The 17,103-nt window shown below is 30.4% G+C and overlaps 1 protein-coding gene across 4 annotated transcripts; it reads right to left on the bottom strand.

The window, feature by feature from the left end:
- Nucleotides 1–296: 296 nt before the first annotated feature.
- Nucleotides 297–16,515, bottom strand: LOC128893976 (transcription initiation factor TFIID subunit 3-like). Of its 4 annotated transcripts, none has more exons than XM_054155320.1 (11): nt 15,817–16,515; nt 15,541–15,712; nt 14,464–14,706; nt 12,687–13,849; nt 12,048–12,605; nt 11,663–11,842; nt 11,455–11,561; nt 10,435–10,765; nt 6,202–6,296; nt 3,867–3,967; nt 297–3,587 (listed from the first exon to the last, which is right to left on the bottom strand). In XM_054155320.1, the coding sequence occupies exons 2-11, from the start codon at nt 15,704–15,706 to the stop codon at nt 3,523–3,525; spliced, it is 3,009 nt and encodes a 1,002-aa protein (XP_054011295.1). In that variant the 5' UTR covers nt 15,707–15,712; nt 15,817–16,515; the 3' UTR covers nt 297–3,522. The 4 variants fall into 4 exon arrangements, with proteins under 4 accessions (XP_054011295.1, XP_054011299.1, XP_054011297.1 ...); XM_054155324.1 differs by having other exon boundaries at nt 10,653–10,765; XM_054155322.1 differs by having other exon boundaries at nt 11,455–11,555.
- Between the last annotated feature and the right edge of the window lie 588 nt (nt 16,516–17,103).

Below are 17,103 nucleotides of genomic sequence, written 5' to 3'. Positions count from 1 at the left end.
TCTTCACTGCAATTTAAGGGGGATTTCGGTGTAACAGGTTCAAAAAATCGATATTATTAGTCGTTTTAAATTCCATTTAAATTTATGCTATACACGCAAATAATTTGTTTATTACAAGTGGATCTCAAGTACAAATTATATATATTAGAAGCTTTGTTTGTTTCCTGAACTTAATCATTCTAAGTAGACAACTAATTAATAGATTCCTGTAAGCAAATACTGGAACTAAAAACCCTATAAATAAAGTATTAATAACAAGACTATATCAACAACAAATAATTTACAGAGAAATTCAATTGAAAAAAAAACTTTATTGATAATACAAACAAAAAGGCACTCCTTACAAAAAAAATCTAAAATATTAAAGATCATTTCCCACTGAATCTTCTTATTGTACAAAATGTATATTTTAATAACAATTCGTGATATTACATATTATTTATACGTCTATGTAATTTTATTTTCTCATATATTTATAGTTTCGCATTGTAATCCTCAAAATTGCATACAGTTTGAATATGTACAATACATACATGGTACTAAAAATAACTCAACCCTCAGCACCCTGCGGTCCTATGTAGAATGTGGCTTGACAATAGTATTGAATTAGAACATCTGAACCGCAGAGGGTTATCGAACCCTTTAATTCTTGTGCATAGTTCATTAAACATGTAACATTCTTTATTTAGATTTTTTAAGTCTCATTTCTATAGTACATACGATACAAATAATTATCTAGTTAATATCATACAGAACAGGGTACTTATCACCACTTTGAACAACTCTTAAACCAAGAATCGCATAAAACAATTACTTGCCTTTGAGTTCATCAAATATGAATCAACATTCAAGTTTTCCAGTACAGTAATTTCTATATAATTGTAAAGCAAGATAGATAAGTATAGTAACGTATGCCTTTTGGAATCATGCAAATTATGTACAAAACATTTATTTATACAATAAATAATTTAGAAGGTTGTCAAGTTAAGTGTTTCGTGCTGCATATGTTTAAATACTATGCGAGAAAGATTCACTTGCATCCATTTCTTTAATAATTTTTAGTTTTCAATAACAAAATTAATTTCTACTAAAGACAGTCTGCCAACAGTCTTCATGTGGCTTAATAAACTGCAAAATTCTGTTAATATACATCTTTTCGTTTTGTTATGGATATTTCACCGCCAGATAGTAATTATAATTTTACTACTGATTTACGTTTAATAGAGATTTGTTACAAAACTATAAAATATAATGTTCATTATATGTAACTTTTCTTTTTTCATTGATGCTAGGTAAAATTATGTGTAACGCTATCCAATTAATATATTACTATTTATATCTTTTCCAAGTTATATGAAAACCAACCCTGACAAGTATTAGACTTATTGTTTAAAAGCTTACAGGTTTCAATTTATCCAAGCGCGTAACGTGTAAGTAGAGCAAATTATATTATAAATAAATTATATTATTAATTAATTGAATTATATAATTTTTCTCTATTTACATTTGCAGAGAATTATTTGTACATTGAAATTTAAAGAAGCTATACCAAAATCAATAAATAATCGATGCAACTGTTAAATTTTCCTAATTAAAATTATTCTTCATAAACTCATAGTATTTAATTTGTTCAAGCACTTAATTTGTAGAGAAAAATTATAATATAATATAATTTCTCCTTATATGTGAGAAAATATTTATTTATTACACATAAAAATTCAGAGTCGCTAATAACCAAGAAAAAAAAAATTGAAGAAACTTCTGTATGTACAATTCAATAAATAATTACTATAATCGTTAAATTTTACTTTTACCTTCCAAATAAAAATGTTCATTCTTATCACATTGAAACTCAAATGATTAGGTGGATTCTTAATATTGTCAGACTGAATACAATTGTTCTTAAATGTATTATACTTATACCTTTTTTAATATTTTTATCATGCACAATAATTGAATCACAATCTAAATTGCAAGTAATAAATAAATTTCACAGTATTCCCCCTTCAATTACCAATACTTATTGTCAATCAAGCAAATAGATCTGTCCCTGTACTAGTTTCAATGTGGTAAGTTGGTATTTTACATGAAAACATATGTTTCACAATGTAAAACATGCGCCAAGAGTCTGGAAACAATTGAAAATAAATTAAATGTTCTGGTGATGAGCAATTTTAAAAGGTTCGTTAGAAAAATAGAGAAAACTGAAAAGTCATTACAACTTTACCATTACAAGTGCGAAGCAATCTAATTTGTCTACAATCAATATAAGCAATGATCGATACCCATCAGATTACCCTTGACACATTAAAAATATGAGAAATGTACATAACTCATGATTACTCAGCAGTTTCCTAATAAAAGGAAAAATAGAATTTGTATACAATATATTTCCTAATTTTACATTACTTTTAACACGTTGACAGCTATGCAGGAGTCATTGCCACTAATGCTTGTATTTTTAAGATTATTCTGATATAAATGGATTTTCGAAGATATAAAAATTACGGATAGTACTTTGCATGCCAGAGTATTCTTTTTAGAAATTTGTAAATTAAATATTTTTTGTGGTACAATACATGTTTGTTAGTATTCTCCTATAAAAGAATATAAAATTATTGTTCATTATATTATTCTTTTGGAAATTCGTTAAATTTTATTGTTTGTAAACAATCAACTGAAGTAATTCTGTACAAACAAGTTGGGACAGGAATTTATATTTTGTTGGAATATTTCTCGAATTTTATCAAAGTATTAAATGTTTGATTATATGCATATTCAAGACAACGTTTACATTATATATTAACAAGTTTTCATACAAAATTTGAATACTAAATGTTTTTTAGTTGAGAAATTGAAAAATATCTTAATGTGTTAATAACTTTCCAAGATACAGTTCAGTTCTAGCTATAAAACATATAAACAGAACTGGAAGAATACTCAATATATATAGAACTGTATTATTAATTACAAGGACTTTTTTTACACTTTTACAAAATAATAGAAAAGTTGAAATTGCAACAGCAATTTTAATTTTGAGATAGCCATGGTCCAGTGTTCACCAAGTTACCATGAAAATTTAATATAAATTTTACATAATATTAGCGAAAACGATTATTCTAAAGAGCTCCTGAAGAACTCCTTTTCTTAGCAATCAACATGTTAAAATTAGATCCTTTGTATTCGCACTAACACTTTAAGTCAATTGGATTGCACTATCTTTCATCTTTTTACTCTTCTTCTTCGAAGTCTTAACTTTCATAATAGTCTTCCCAGCCTTCCCCTTCACAGGGATAGTTTTCTCCTTCAACGACTTCATTTGTAACTTTACGTCAGCTTTCGATAGCTTTTTGCTATTCATGCTCCTTACGCTAAATTTGCTGTTCTTCTTAACTTTGGTAGAAGTTTGAATCGCTTGGCCGGGTCTTACACAAGACCCGGGCAGCTTATACTAGGCTGAAACTTTCACTTTTTTCTTCCTCTTCTTCTTCTTCTTGTCGTGGTGAAGCTCTTGCTTCTTGGCTATGCAAAAGCGACAATACCAGTCCTCGTTGTCTGCTGGTGGCACTTGCATGCCAACGCACACCCTGTATAATTGAAAATATTTGGATTAAGTATGAGGCAAGACCATGAATTGGTCCTCGCAGCAAAATATAGTTTAGGTTTTACTAAAGAATCAATTCATTATTACTTCGAAAGGCTATTAGCTACGAGTTTATCTACATTTTTGGCTTTATAATACTTCATAATATATATCCAAGCATAAAACTATGTGCCTGCTTCTTTACGAAACTAATAATCTTGAATTGTTCCAAATTAAACTCCAAATGACTATGTTAACCTGGGATTTTTATTGTTGGACTCACCAATGATACCATGCGTCACAGTCATCGCAACCAACCATGGGTGATCCATCATCCTGGTTCCCACAAGCAGGACATATCCAAATCTCGCGACCACCTTGTTCCTGAAATACTCATGCCACGATAAAAACACAATATATTTTTCTTTTATTATAATAATGGGCAACTCAACCCATCTTTTGTGTTATCAATACAATTCAGATTATAAAATTGTTTTGATGAGGTCAGAAAAAATTGTATCGAATTACAAAGAATGTATTAATAGAAATACTTCATGGACACATGATAAAAATGTTTATGCCTTGCACTTCGCAACCACATTTCATGTATTTCAGACTATTTCGATAGTGTAACTATGATGCATGATTGTAAAAATATGGATATGTAAGATGCTTTCAAAGAAATTCTATGAAAAAGTATGATCGAAGCGGTTGTAATGCATGAAGATATATGATCTATCGCTAGCACTATGAATATGAATGTCAGGAGAGGATTTGCATGTTTTGGCTTCCGGTGATAAAACATTTTCATTTGGCCCATAAGGAAACAATACTTTGCGATACATAGTTTGTTAAGTTTTTTAATGGTCATGAATTTCTTTTTATTGTTCGATTAACTTGAACAGAAACCAAGTTCAAAGAACCAAAACTAAAAAATTATTCTTTCCTCTGCTTTCATTTTTATTGAAATTGAATACTTCGCTAAACTTGGAAGTAAAGAGAGGAACTAATAATCAAAGCTTTTAGAAGTTTTACTTCAATAATTCTCCACCGTTACATAAATACACTCCCAGAAAAATTTAATTTAATTGCGCTTGAATTTAATTTAATTATGTATTCAAACCGATCAAAGTCGTTGCTGGTTAAATTGAAAGTAATGTGTATCTCGTATATAAATTATAAACAAACTTAAAGTTACATGCTGCAAATATTTAACGTTCTTGTATATGCATTCAGCTGTAACTATCGAATATCTAAATTAACAAACAGTTAAAATAAATCCATCCTTGACTATGGAATCATTAATTTTCTATGTACTTGTACAGTTATCAAAGTACATAACTATATTATGTACCTATTAAGTATCATATAGGAAAAATATTATTCTTAGTTTTTGTGTAGTATTATTACTATGCATATATTTGTAAATTTTTGAACAGCTTAATTTAATACTATGTTATCATCATTTACACAAAATTTTATAAAGCCATACTATGTAAATGGTGATAACTATGTATTCGAATACTTAATAAATAATGCTGATTCTTAATTAATCAAAAAATGAATCATCAAAGTTGACGATACACATAAGCTCCAAAGAAATAGTGTTATGATTTTTCAATAGTCCTTTGGTAAAGATCTGCTACAGCTGAGAAACTTTCAAAATACTTCAATTCCGTTTTTTTTCGAAGAACTATAAATCTTTGCACAGTAAGTCGCAGAAGCATTCGCACTTGCTTAACTGGTGACTTTAGACTTGTACGATACATTTATAGGACAAAATGCTATGAAAATTTTCATCGATGAATATATACCCTGCATTATTAATTACTATCTGGATTGACATAATGCAGCACAACACAGTTATAGAAAGAAATTACATAGATTCAGACACACTACCTTTGTCTACCCTAAATGCTTCCGTCATTTACATGAAAAAGCTTGTCGAGGCAAAGTTGCACTGTTTCGAGGAACACTTATAATAATAAAATTATGTTCTATGAGTATAACAGTCTCTCATAACTGTGTAATTTTTTCCTTACAAGTTTTTTTCCTTGGTACTATACAGAATTCAAAAAGAGACAAAAGTGTTGTTAAGTCTCAACGTAGCGCAACAAAGGTTTGAATATTAAAACAAGGACTCTATTTCCATGAAAACTAGTGAATTATACATAGTTTGATGATATTTAAATTATATGAACATTGTGTTTAAGTATAAACCCATGAGAAAATAATGTTCATTTAATTTAAATACCAACAATGTATGTATTGTTCATGCTTCACAGCTCCAGAAAATCTGGACCACCAAGAATTAAAAGTCCCATCAAATCATCTATTTCATAAAGTTTTGCTATTTGTAATAAATTCTACAATTGTACAAGCTATAAATATGATTAGGAGTATAGTTCTGTTCGCAGCATTAATAAAGAATTCAGTCGAAGGGAAAATTTTAAAACTAAAACTTAAAAAATGCCTTAACGGTCACATAAATTCAAGCAAGAGCTAAAGGCAACGCAAGGATTCATATATTTCTATTAAACTGGAGTAGATGGGTAAGATAGGTAATCATCGTACAAAGAATGCCTAATAACTTTTGTTTAGAATGGGAATGTACTCACCACAGTAGTGGTTGGCGTTGTAGGCAGCACGACCCTGCCATTTTCTTTGTCTTCTTTAGCGTCATCCTTTTTAAGAGCTGCATCTGCTTTCGTCTCTGTGCCGTTAAAACCGTCGGTTATATTCCTAACTGTTTCGCATGCTAGGTTTAATGACAACATGCAAATGGCATGCAATCAACCAACTCTTCGTTATTCTGTGGATCGCTTAATATTTCTCCTTCACTGTTACAAAAATCCCTTTCTCTATGTCTGCTATGATTCTATATGATCTTTTAAATTTAAATTGTCTAATTTTCCTGTAACGGAGGGAGGAATTAGCTCAATAATTTTACTTTTATTCATTTCTAAGCCTCCGTAGATCCCGAAACAGTTTGAATGATGAATAAGTTTTTCTATCTGAATACTACTAGCTAAGTTTACCTGATATACATATGTCAATAAATTTGAAATTATTACTCCTTTTTCATTAATACAGTAATCGATAGAAGTGAATATGTAAAATATTTTACCTCAAATACTTTTAAGGCTTTTAATAGTTTCCACAGCTTTACGTTATGCAAAACATACTATTATATTTTATTAATATCCATATTATGTTAAGATTCACTCTTTAGTGTTAAGGTATTTTCGAATTCTAAATATACAAAATAGTTTTTCATAATTTTTTAGTAATAACGACTGATTCTTTAACAGAACGATGATGAAATTAATTATACTTGTAGCCATTTTAGAAACTTAGCTTACTATTCCATGGTTTTCTATATACTTTTGCAATACTCTCATTTATAAAGTCTCTAATCTAACTTAGTTTCTTTGTCTATTTCGAATAATTTCATTAAATATTGTTTCAATGTCTTCTCTCATATGCCTTCGTAATGAATGTTAGTTTCTAATACTCTTCTATAATATCCTCTTATCAATTTTATGGTGTTTAATTTTTTTATCAATAGTGTAACTAAGAAAATATGTTCTACATATGTGAGCATCACATGATACTTTCATCCTTTGGAAGTAAGACACATATTATAACATATACGTATAGAATAGATTCAACACTTACACGCATGCATATAAGCGATAAACATCAATTACATTGTAATTGAAAATATCACAGTACATTAAACTCAATATCTCACTTTCGTCATGATTATTTGGTAAGATTAGTGGTCTAATGCTACTTAAAAGTCCACGGAGATAAATGCAGAGTTCTCAAATCCTTGAAAATGCTATGTAACTTGTGCGATATTATTCTATTCTATTCTAAACGATACAATCACTTATGTTGCGAATACGATAGAGAAAAGAATCGTAATTCAAAACAAAGAAAAGCTGTTAATCAAATGAAGTCTTGGGCAAAAATAGCTATAATAGAAGAAATTAATAAAAAAATTCTGAATACCTAATGTACAGAATTTACTTTTTTGCAAAGTTGGTCTGTTTGAACAAGAGCATGACAATGATTCAGTTGTGTAATAAAGAGACCATAAGTGCAATCCATACATTATTATACATATAGTGTTTACTATAGACACTGTAGACAATCTACATCAACGTTATTAACATTATCAGCAAAATAAGTAAATGCTTCAGACTAAATTTACAGAACCCTTCAGGGCCATTTCGTATTCTTCATGACTTCTTTATAGAGGGTATTAACTAATATGATCGTTTTTCAAGATTAAGTCTTTGTACTAATATAAATTGAAAAATCCCTTACCATTTTGCCATTTTGAGCCTTCGTTATGAGAAGCAGTTGAAATTTACAACTATGATTTCTGACACAAGCTGTTTTAATTTCTCTTAGCTGTTCAACATGCAGCTGTTTCAACTGTTCAAATTGCAAAATAATAAAGGATTTTTTAATTCATAATCCTATGAAAATTTGATCTTGAAAAAAGGAAAATAATTTCTTACAGAGTGAAATTGCGAATTCGTGTATAAATAATTTGCGGCATATGTGATAAGTGAAGCGAATAAATTTCCAATGCCTATTTTAAATTGAGATTCAGGTACCTCAGAAAATCCGCATGCCAAACAAAATTCCCCTCTATTGTCTTGATATGAGGCTCAAATATTTGTATATCCTTACTGTTCATTTATATTTTAAATATTTTTATCGTACGGAATGTATAACAGTACTTCTTGATGTTTTAAATAAGTATCTCTTAACAAACTGAAATAGTGTAGAAGGGTAATAAGAAAATATTATGTAGTTCTAGATATTAAAATGATAGATAATAGAATTAAAATATTTATATGTGATATTATTCACTTTCGACAACTTTACCTACTCCTTACATAGGATTCTATTCCCTTCGCTACTCTAATGTATGCAATTTCCATTCGTTAGAATAAAATAGAATTTTCATACAGAAAATATATTAGTTCAAAAGATATATTAATTAGAAATTTGCAAAGTAGTATGCATCTTTCGAATACATTTTCTAATTGTAATTGTAGTTTGTTGCAACTGTAATCATAGTCCATTGCAATTACATTTTATACGCATAATTATAATTGCACAATTAATGATTACATATTACAATCATAGTACTTCATTATATAGTCAATTACAATTATAATGTTTAAGACCAGAAAATTGCAATATTTGTTAAACTAGTACTTTGTCTTAAATGTCCTAAGATTTTGCTACAATGAATAAGAAATTGCATGAATTTTAGAACTATAAAATATAGAATCTGGTAACTAGATTTTGCAACTGCACATAAAATGCATAATAATGATATAAAAGGTATCTAAAGGCACATAATTTCCCTTCAAAACATTCTTTCATCCTGTATAAGTGTCCTAAATAGTTTCCATACTTAAAATCTGCTATATTTCCTAATATTACATTAAAACTTCTATTTATCAATTCTACTCTCCACTTTCTCCATATAACTTTCCTACTTTCATTGAATAAAAAATTCTTAATCTCCTAGAGTATCAACACTTTGTCCGCTAAAAAAAAAGTAGATTGCTTCCATCAAATCCTTTTCAAGCTATTCAAAATATACCACAAGTGCAATATACCATTTACATTGCATGAGAAGGTACGAAGGAAAGAAGAGAAAGTTTGAGATCTAATCGAGTAGTGGCGCAAGGCAAGAAATGTCTTAGAACTAGATTTTTTCCCAATAATCGCATTTTCAATTTGCAATTACAACGATTTCCAACTATCAAAAAGACAATAAATCCTCCAAAGCATTTGGAGAAAGTAAGTTCTGAGACTTCCTTTGATATCAATATAATTCCACCCGATTAATTGGACAGAGGTGCTAGACTTTGAAATAATCAAGTAGACTTGTAATCACAACATGGAAGTACATAACAAATCTAATATAGGCTATGAAATTGTTCTACATATATATATTAATGATTACACATTATATTTCCTAATATATATATATATAACTAGACAACAAAGCAGGCCAAATGAAAATTATACCGTCACCGCAAGTCATGAATGCATAGAAAATAAAAATAAATAAAGTATGGGGAATGTTAGGTTTCTTGGATCAGGTAAAATTCGAATGGTAATGGTAAATTCGATGGGTTGAGTTGATCATCATAGTAAAAGTAGTATTGATTACATATTGCAGCGATGTATGATGTAATATGCAAACAGATTCTATCCGATATGTATTCTTATTATTATTCTTCGCAGCTGTATAAATATGAGATTCGATTGCAATCTAAATAAATTTTGCTTTAGTTGGAATTGAAATAGAGAATTGAAAATGGGGTTGTCAACCAGCAAGCTTATTTCATAATTTATTATATTAATAAATTTTCAACATTTCGATTGTTTTTATTTTTGAGTGTTTCTTCTATTAGAAATTGTTGCTATTGAATCTGTGGAACAATTCTTCAGAATTATGAATGTAATTACTTTATATAAAGATGAATTAAACAGTAAACATTTATAGAAAGTAAATTGCTCATAGAAACTTCAACATATTCCATCCAGCAAATGGATGAAAACTCATATACTTGAATCATGAGACACAAATAAGAAATCAAAAATCAAGAAAAAATTCAAGATTAGTTGTGAATTTGTTCCTTTTTGTGGTGACACCTCTAAATATACATTTTAAAATTGATTTTATATACATATATGTATACATAAATTCATATACATATATATATATTTAAATAATCTGTTGCATAAACACTTGAAAATGTGTTTCTGTCTATTTGAAGAATATTTTTTACCATATAAAACGTACTTACAAAATAATATGATGGTTGTTGTTGTTGCGTCAAGGGAGTTTGGAGCTTTGGGAGAGGATCAAAGTGAGCTGGAGGGGTCTCCCTTTGAGGTAAGGCTTTGAAGAGAGATTTCTTTGCTCGAGGAATTGTTGCGAGTGGCACACTAGTAAGATTAGCAGAGAAAGTATCTGTAGGAAGAGCAGGGCTTCCATCTAATGTTCCCTCCTCTGTTTTCTTACTTGCCGACTTTTGCTTTGGCGGTCGCGTTACTAACGCCGAGATTTTCGCTAATTCTGGACTTGGTTCGCGTTTCATCTCTTCTTCAGGCTTCTTCAGCAATGTCTTTATTGTTCTAAAACACATTTTTAACATTAGAATCTATGGATTTTTATATATATTTACATTATACATTACATATATTTACATTATATAAATATTGTAATGTAGTATAAAATATATTATATACGAGAAAAATTCAATTTTGTAGTTTATTAAATCGTATCGATGCCGTTTTGGTCCACAACCTAATTATAAATGGTAACGATTTTGTAATCGTAGTAAATTGGGATTACAATTTGTAATACTACTTATAGTCAGAACAAATCTAATGTATTCAGAAATATTCAAACCTGTTCTAATGTACCACGTAATTTAACTAGAACTTTCCAAATCTAATACGATAAAAGTCCACAGAATTAATTTACGGAGATGAATGGAGAGTTCTCAAATCCTTGAAAATACTATGTAACTTGTGTGATATTCTTGTATTCTATTCTAAACGATACAATCACTTATGTTACGAACACGATAGAGAAAAGAATCATAATTTGAACAAAGAAAAGTCTGTTAATCAAATGAAGTCTTGGGTAAAAATAGCTATAATAGAAGAAATTAGTAAAAAAAATTCTGAACAGCTAATGTAAAGAATTTACTATTTTGCAAAGTAGTTCTGTTTGAACAAGAGCACGAAAATGAAATTTAAATTGTTAGTTATTTGTTAGAAATGTGAAAAATAGTAGAGAACAATAATTATTAACTTACATTTTTTTCATTGGTCCAGTGTCAGGCGTTGGTGGCCTTGGAGAAGCTGTTCCTAACTTTAACGTTATTTTTGGCACAGCTTCTGAACTTTTTTCTTCTTTCTGTAACTAGATATAATGCATAAATTATTAAGTTTTAGATTTTTATTAATAATGATGAAAATGTAGATAAAGTAAATAGAGAAAGAACGATAAGATTTTGACTATACCTCTTTTTCTTTTCGTTTGTCTTTTTTTTCTTTCTTCTCCTTAACTTTTTCTATCTTCTCCTTCTTGTCCATTTTGTCTTTCTTTTCCTTTATCTTCTCTCCTTTCTCTTTATGCTTTTCTTTCTTATCCTTTTTCTTCTTTATTTTGTCCTTCTTTTCTTTCTTGTGTTCCTTAGATTTCTGAAAATATTATTTATGTGTAATAAATTCAATATAATGTTTTTATTGGAGAGTACTTTCTAATTTTACTAATAATTTATATTTAATTCCTAATGAAGTATTTATTCATAAAAAACAAAATCTTCAATTCTAAGAAAATCAAATGACTTAAAAAATACATTAAACTTCATCAAGACAATCCGAATAAAGTTCATCAAACAATTACCTTATCATTTTTATCCAGTTTCTCTACTTTGAGAGACTTTGAAGGTAACAATGGTACAATAGGCAGTGACGTAGGGTATGTAATAGGTGCTGCGAGTACAGATGCTAAAAGTGGTGGCACAGCACCCGCAGGAACTGGTGCAACAATCTCCTTATCCTGTTTAACTGTCTTCACTTTGTCCTCCTTCTCCTTCTCAAACTTCTCGTGCTTCACCACTGAGGACATTGTCTCATTGGATGTCATCGTCAGAGACTTATCAAGAGGTTTGCTTTTCATAGCGAAGTCCTCAGACTTCACAGGGAGATTTAAGAAGCGTGGTGGCAGAGGTAAGTTTGGCATCGCTGGGTGCGGGCCAGGACCACCTCTGCCAATAGGCATCGGGAACCTGGGGAACATGGGGTGTGGTATCAAACCAGGCGCAGGGGGAAATGTTGAGAAGAAAGGGAATGGAAGTGTTGGCGGAAAACTTGGTTCCTTTGAAAACTGGGGTTCAGGGGCCTGTGGAGTCTTGGGTCGGTCCATTGTATCCAACTCTACCACATCGTTGGAAAGCTTGGTCTGGAAAAATATTAATCACTTACTGTTGATACGTACACTTATATTATTGTCATCAAATAGTTTACGGAAACAAAAACGCACCTTTTTGGGGCTGCTGCAGTGCTTTGGACTTCTTGATTTGACCTCCTTCTTCTTACTTATCTTCTCTTTTCGTTTCTTTTTGTGGTCCGTAGGTGTAGTAGGCATGTTCAACTCAGGAGTCTTTGGCGTACTGGGTGTTCCCGGCGGAGACATATCATCGAACATGTAAACGTCTGATCCTGGACTCTGCAAGTCGATCAACTCTCCTCCATCTGGCTGTAAATGTACATCAGGAGTATGCGGAGCTTTCTTTTCTTCTTTTACATCAGCATCGTTGCGAACTGCTTGCTTTTCAATATTCTCATCGATTATCAAGCCTGGTGAACTTTCTCTCGAATCCAATTCTTTGTATTTGTGTTGCTCTGACATGTCCTTGTCTTTATCCTCGCGTGGCTTTGAGATCTTCTTGAATATATTCAGCTTCTGCTTATCTGGTTCCGATGGAAGTTTATCAATATTGTCTTCTTTTCTCTCTGTTGGAGGAGATCCACCAGTGAGGTCGACGACTTTCTCTGTTTTGATCTTTGGTTCTGCTTTCTTTGCTAATTTTGGGCTTCCAGCTGTCTTGGGAGTTAACAATTTGGGAGTCGAAGGCCTGCTCGAAGAGGCTGGTGACTGAGATTTCCCTCCACCTGGCTTCAACGGTTTCAATTTGGCCAATTCTTTCATACCTGCCAGTTTCTTAATTTTATTATCATCAACCTTGTTCGGTTTGAATAACTCTTTAGCACGGTTCTTCTTCTTGTTTTCTTTGTCCACCTTGCCATCCTCCAATCCTCCTTTTTTCATAATCTTCTTCGGTTTCTTGTCATACTTCAGTTCAGGGGGCACCATGGGATAGGAACTAGGCTGTGGTGAATCTGAACGAGTCTGATGGGGTGTCCTCGCTTCAGGCAGCTTTCCTTCTCGAGCAGGGGATAAAAAACCAGAAGTGGTCATCATTACGCTATGTATCTCACGCAGAGGTCTACCTTCCTCTAATACTTTCACTCGCTTCACAATGGGACTCTCGAAAGAGACAGGATCTCCTGGACGCTTGAAAACTACTTGTGGAGACATTCTTTGAGGGGACAAGTTCATTGAACTATTGGCTGATGTTCCATTCGATGATAAATCGGATGATCCGTTCATCAAGGTTTCCGGTTTCTCCATTACGTATTCTTCTGCAAGGTAATGATTCGTTTCATTTCAAATTGATACTATTGATAAAAGTTGATACTATGCTAGGTATTAACTTAACATTATATATTATTTTATGTATGTAATAATGTAATATTGCATTTTTGTTTACAAGAAAGATACAGTACTAATGATACAAACAAGTAACTGTTATTTTATTTTCATACTTTGTTTCTAGAAAACTTACTTTACCATCGTTATTACACTTTTTATTATTTAATTATTCATTAATTTATTTTATACGAGACTGTAGCATTGCAATGATTATTTACAAGCAATTGTCTGTATTCTATGTTCCTTGTAACGTATCAATATTATATATGTACAAATATGGGAATGAAAATGAGAATTTGAGAATGAGATAATGAAGTAATATTATATACAAATAGAATTGATATTTAATTTCATAATTCCGTATTTAATCAAATTTATAATAATCAGAAATAATAATTTGATAATATTATTAATAATTCTATATTTGACACTTATAACAACAAATTGAAAACTATTAAGATTTAAAACCTACAAATAATATTTATATTCCATATACGGCTTTTAAAGTTCAATACTTTCCAACGTGTACAAAATGGTAAAATACCTTCAGTGTCAGGGTACATGGCTGGTAAGTGTTCATGTACGTGCACAGGCCTTGTCACTACTTCTCGACTCCCAGGTTTGAGAAAGTTCAAATGATTCTCACGCTGAATTGGAAATTTGGGCACAGCTATAGGATATGGAACCGGTTCTACATTTTTTATGTACTCTGTTAATTCTTGTATATCAATGTTCATGTGCTGGAAAGCTAAACCTAAGTCATCAAGGTTTGCTTCAGTTCTCCCTACTGAAAAAGTGTTACAATTACAACAATTAAAACAATGAAAAAACTAATATAATTTATATGTGAACATAAGAAGCTTTCTAATATGTTATCTGCTATTTTAATATTTTTGTTCTATTGGTAAATATTAACATCAATTATTGGAAACATATAGATTTTATAATTTATACATAAATTTCAGGATTAATAATTTAATTTGAGTGCAAGCTTCTCTTCAATTATTGGGAATGTATTATATTATTATTTTTCATACATAAATTTTAGGATTAATAATTTGATATCACAAGTTTTTCTCCAATTATTTTCTTCAATTATTAGAAATATATAGATTTTATTATTCATATGTAAATTTCAGGATTAATAATTTGACTTGATTGCAAGTGTTTCTGAATATTTTTAAGAAGAAATCATCAAGTTCTTTCCTATGTAAAAAGTATTTATATTATATTGAAAGATATATGTTATGAAATGTAGGTCTATAGTAATGTACTGATGAATCTTGACTTAAATTGAATAGATTATAAAGAGCATTATATTGAAAAGCTTATTGCTACAACACACTGAAAATATTGCAATGGCATTCTTGATACAATGTAATCTTCATATAACATGCTATATAATCTATTCGTAATATATTAAATACATTATACCATAGTCTACCATATTTATTAAAAATATATCTACAGAAAGGATAAATCGAATGTTACCAAAATAAATCCCAGATGACCCTTGAAAAGTCATAGACTACTTAACTCGTATCAGTTGATTAACATTGCAATATCTTACTCAAGGTTTGATATAACTTACGCGATATAATAATCAACAATTGCTACTCACAAATTTCTGCATACTGATGCGTAAGCTTTGATATCCGTAGAATATACTCTTGCATAAGATCGACCATGAACTCCAGCGGCGTGGAATTGATAGAGTGCCATCCGATTGTTTGGCAAATCTGAGCAACAGCCATTTTCAAAACGCTTCTACTGTATTCCGTTGACATTTTCACCTACAACAAACATTGGACAAATTTGTTACTGACGAAAAGAACAATCATAAATGTCTCTATATATAGAAACCAAAGACAAGACTACAGTTTTTGTAGATATTTACCTGTATTTTGTCTATTGTAATGTAAAAGAGACTTTTGAAGGTTATGTAGGACCGAAAAAAGAAATTACACAAGGATTTCTGAATTTCTCAGCTTATCAATCTAATACACGCACGTACATTCTTGGTATACTATTTAACTTCACTTAGACGTTAAGATGTACTTCTCGCGACGATGACACACATTTTGTTTACGAGATTTAACGAATAACACAAGAACATGGAACGCGATACGTTCTCGTCAAGTATTGCTCGCTATCTTCACATTTTCTTTCGGATTTTTAATCCTTCCTAATCATCGATTCATATCATAATATACTATGTACCATAATGGCGGAAAAACTTTAACCATGGAAGTAAAAAAGATACTGTTGTCTTGGCTATATTTGATCCCATTTACATTAGAGTTATAGGTTATGTTTAAATGTAAAATTTTAACTACGAAGATCGTTAATGTTTTATTAATTTTTGTTGTGTATTCACACTTTATGCTGGTACGATTTTATATAACCACAGCACTGTAAGTTCTTCTACAGGGAAAAATGTAATTTTTGTGAAAGCACTATTTTTATTTTTATAGAAAATTCCCGAGAAACTACATGCCATAATTATTTATTCATGTGTTTACTATGAAATAGCAATAGAAAATTTGATAATAATTCCCATTCCCAACATAGAACGTATATAGACCATAGACTACTAACGAACATAGATGCGTCACGTGACCCTATTATACGGACATTGAGAAAAGTTCTTATGCAGTGATGGGCAAAACCCTAGGCTTCGAATAAATCTGAAGCTTGCCGATATGTGTGTCTCGTTTCCTCTTTTGAACATTTTCCAGAGAAAGAAACGAGACAAACACATCGACAAACTTCAGATTTATTCGAAGCCTAGGGTTTTGTCCATCTCAAAGCACATCGCATATTTGCATTGCAAACTCCCCTAAGTTACTAGATTTACGAAATAAGGTCGCTGGAATCTGATTTGTCAAAGTTATTGTTTAAATAAATATTAGACGGAGCAAGTCTGACTTTGGTCACTAATGGGAATGGGAATGAGAATGAAAATAATAATAATAATAAAAATAAGAATTCCCAAAATTGTCCAATTTAGTAACAGCTAAAATTATAAAATAAACTAATTTAGTTAATAATAAACAAATTTGAACGACAAAGGACTAAATAGCCATTTGTTTTATTTCTGCTTAAGAAATAAAACAAATTAGAATGTATACTTTGCATCGACTTAAAATTAATGTCACAGAAATATTTTCAATAATTACAAATC

The sequence above is a fragment of the Hylaeus anthracinus genome, unplaced genomic scaffold (assembly GCF_026225885.1).
Source record: "Hylaeus anthracinus isolate JK02 unplaced genomic scaffold, UHH_iyHylAnth1.0_haploid 3, whole genome shotgun sequence".
NCBI classification, from domain to species: Eukaryota; Metazoa; Arthropoda; class Insecta; order Hymenoptera; family Colletidae; genus Hylaeus; species Hylaeus anthracinus.
This window is presented reverse-complemented; position numbering and strand designations above follow the sequence as displayed.

Coding starts and splice junctions, on each gene's coding strand:
- LOC128893976 (XM_054155320.1), bottom strand. CDS start 15,706: ATGTCAACGGAATACAGTAGAAGCGTTTTGAAAATGGCTGTTGCTCAG. Junction 14,707..15,540: donor GCATCAGTATGCAGAAATTT/GTGAGTAGCAAT, acceptor ACACTTTTTCAG/TAGGGAGAACTGAAGCAAAC. Junction 11,562..11,662: donor ACAAACGAAAAGAAAAAGAG/GTATAGTCAAAA, acceptor CATTATATCTAG/TTACAGAAAGAAGAAAAAAG.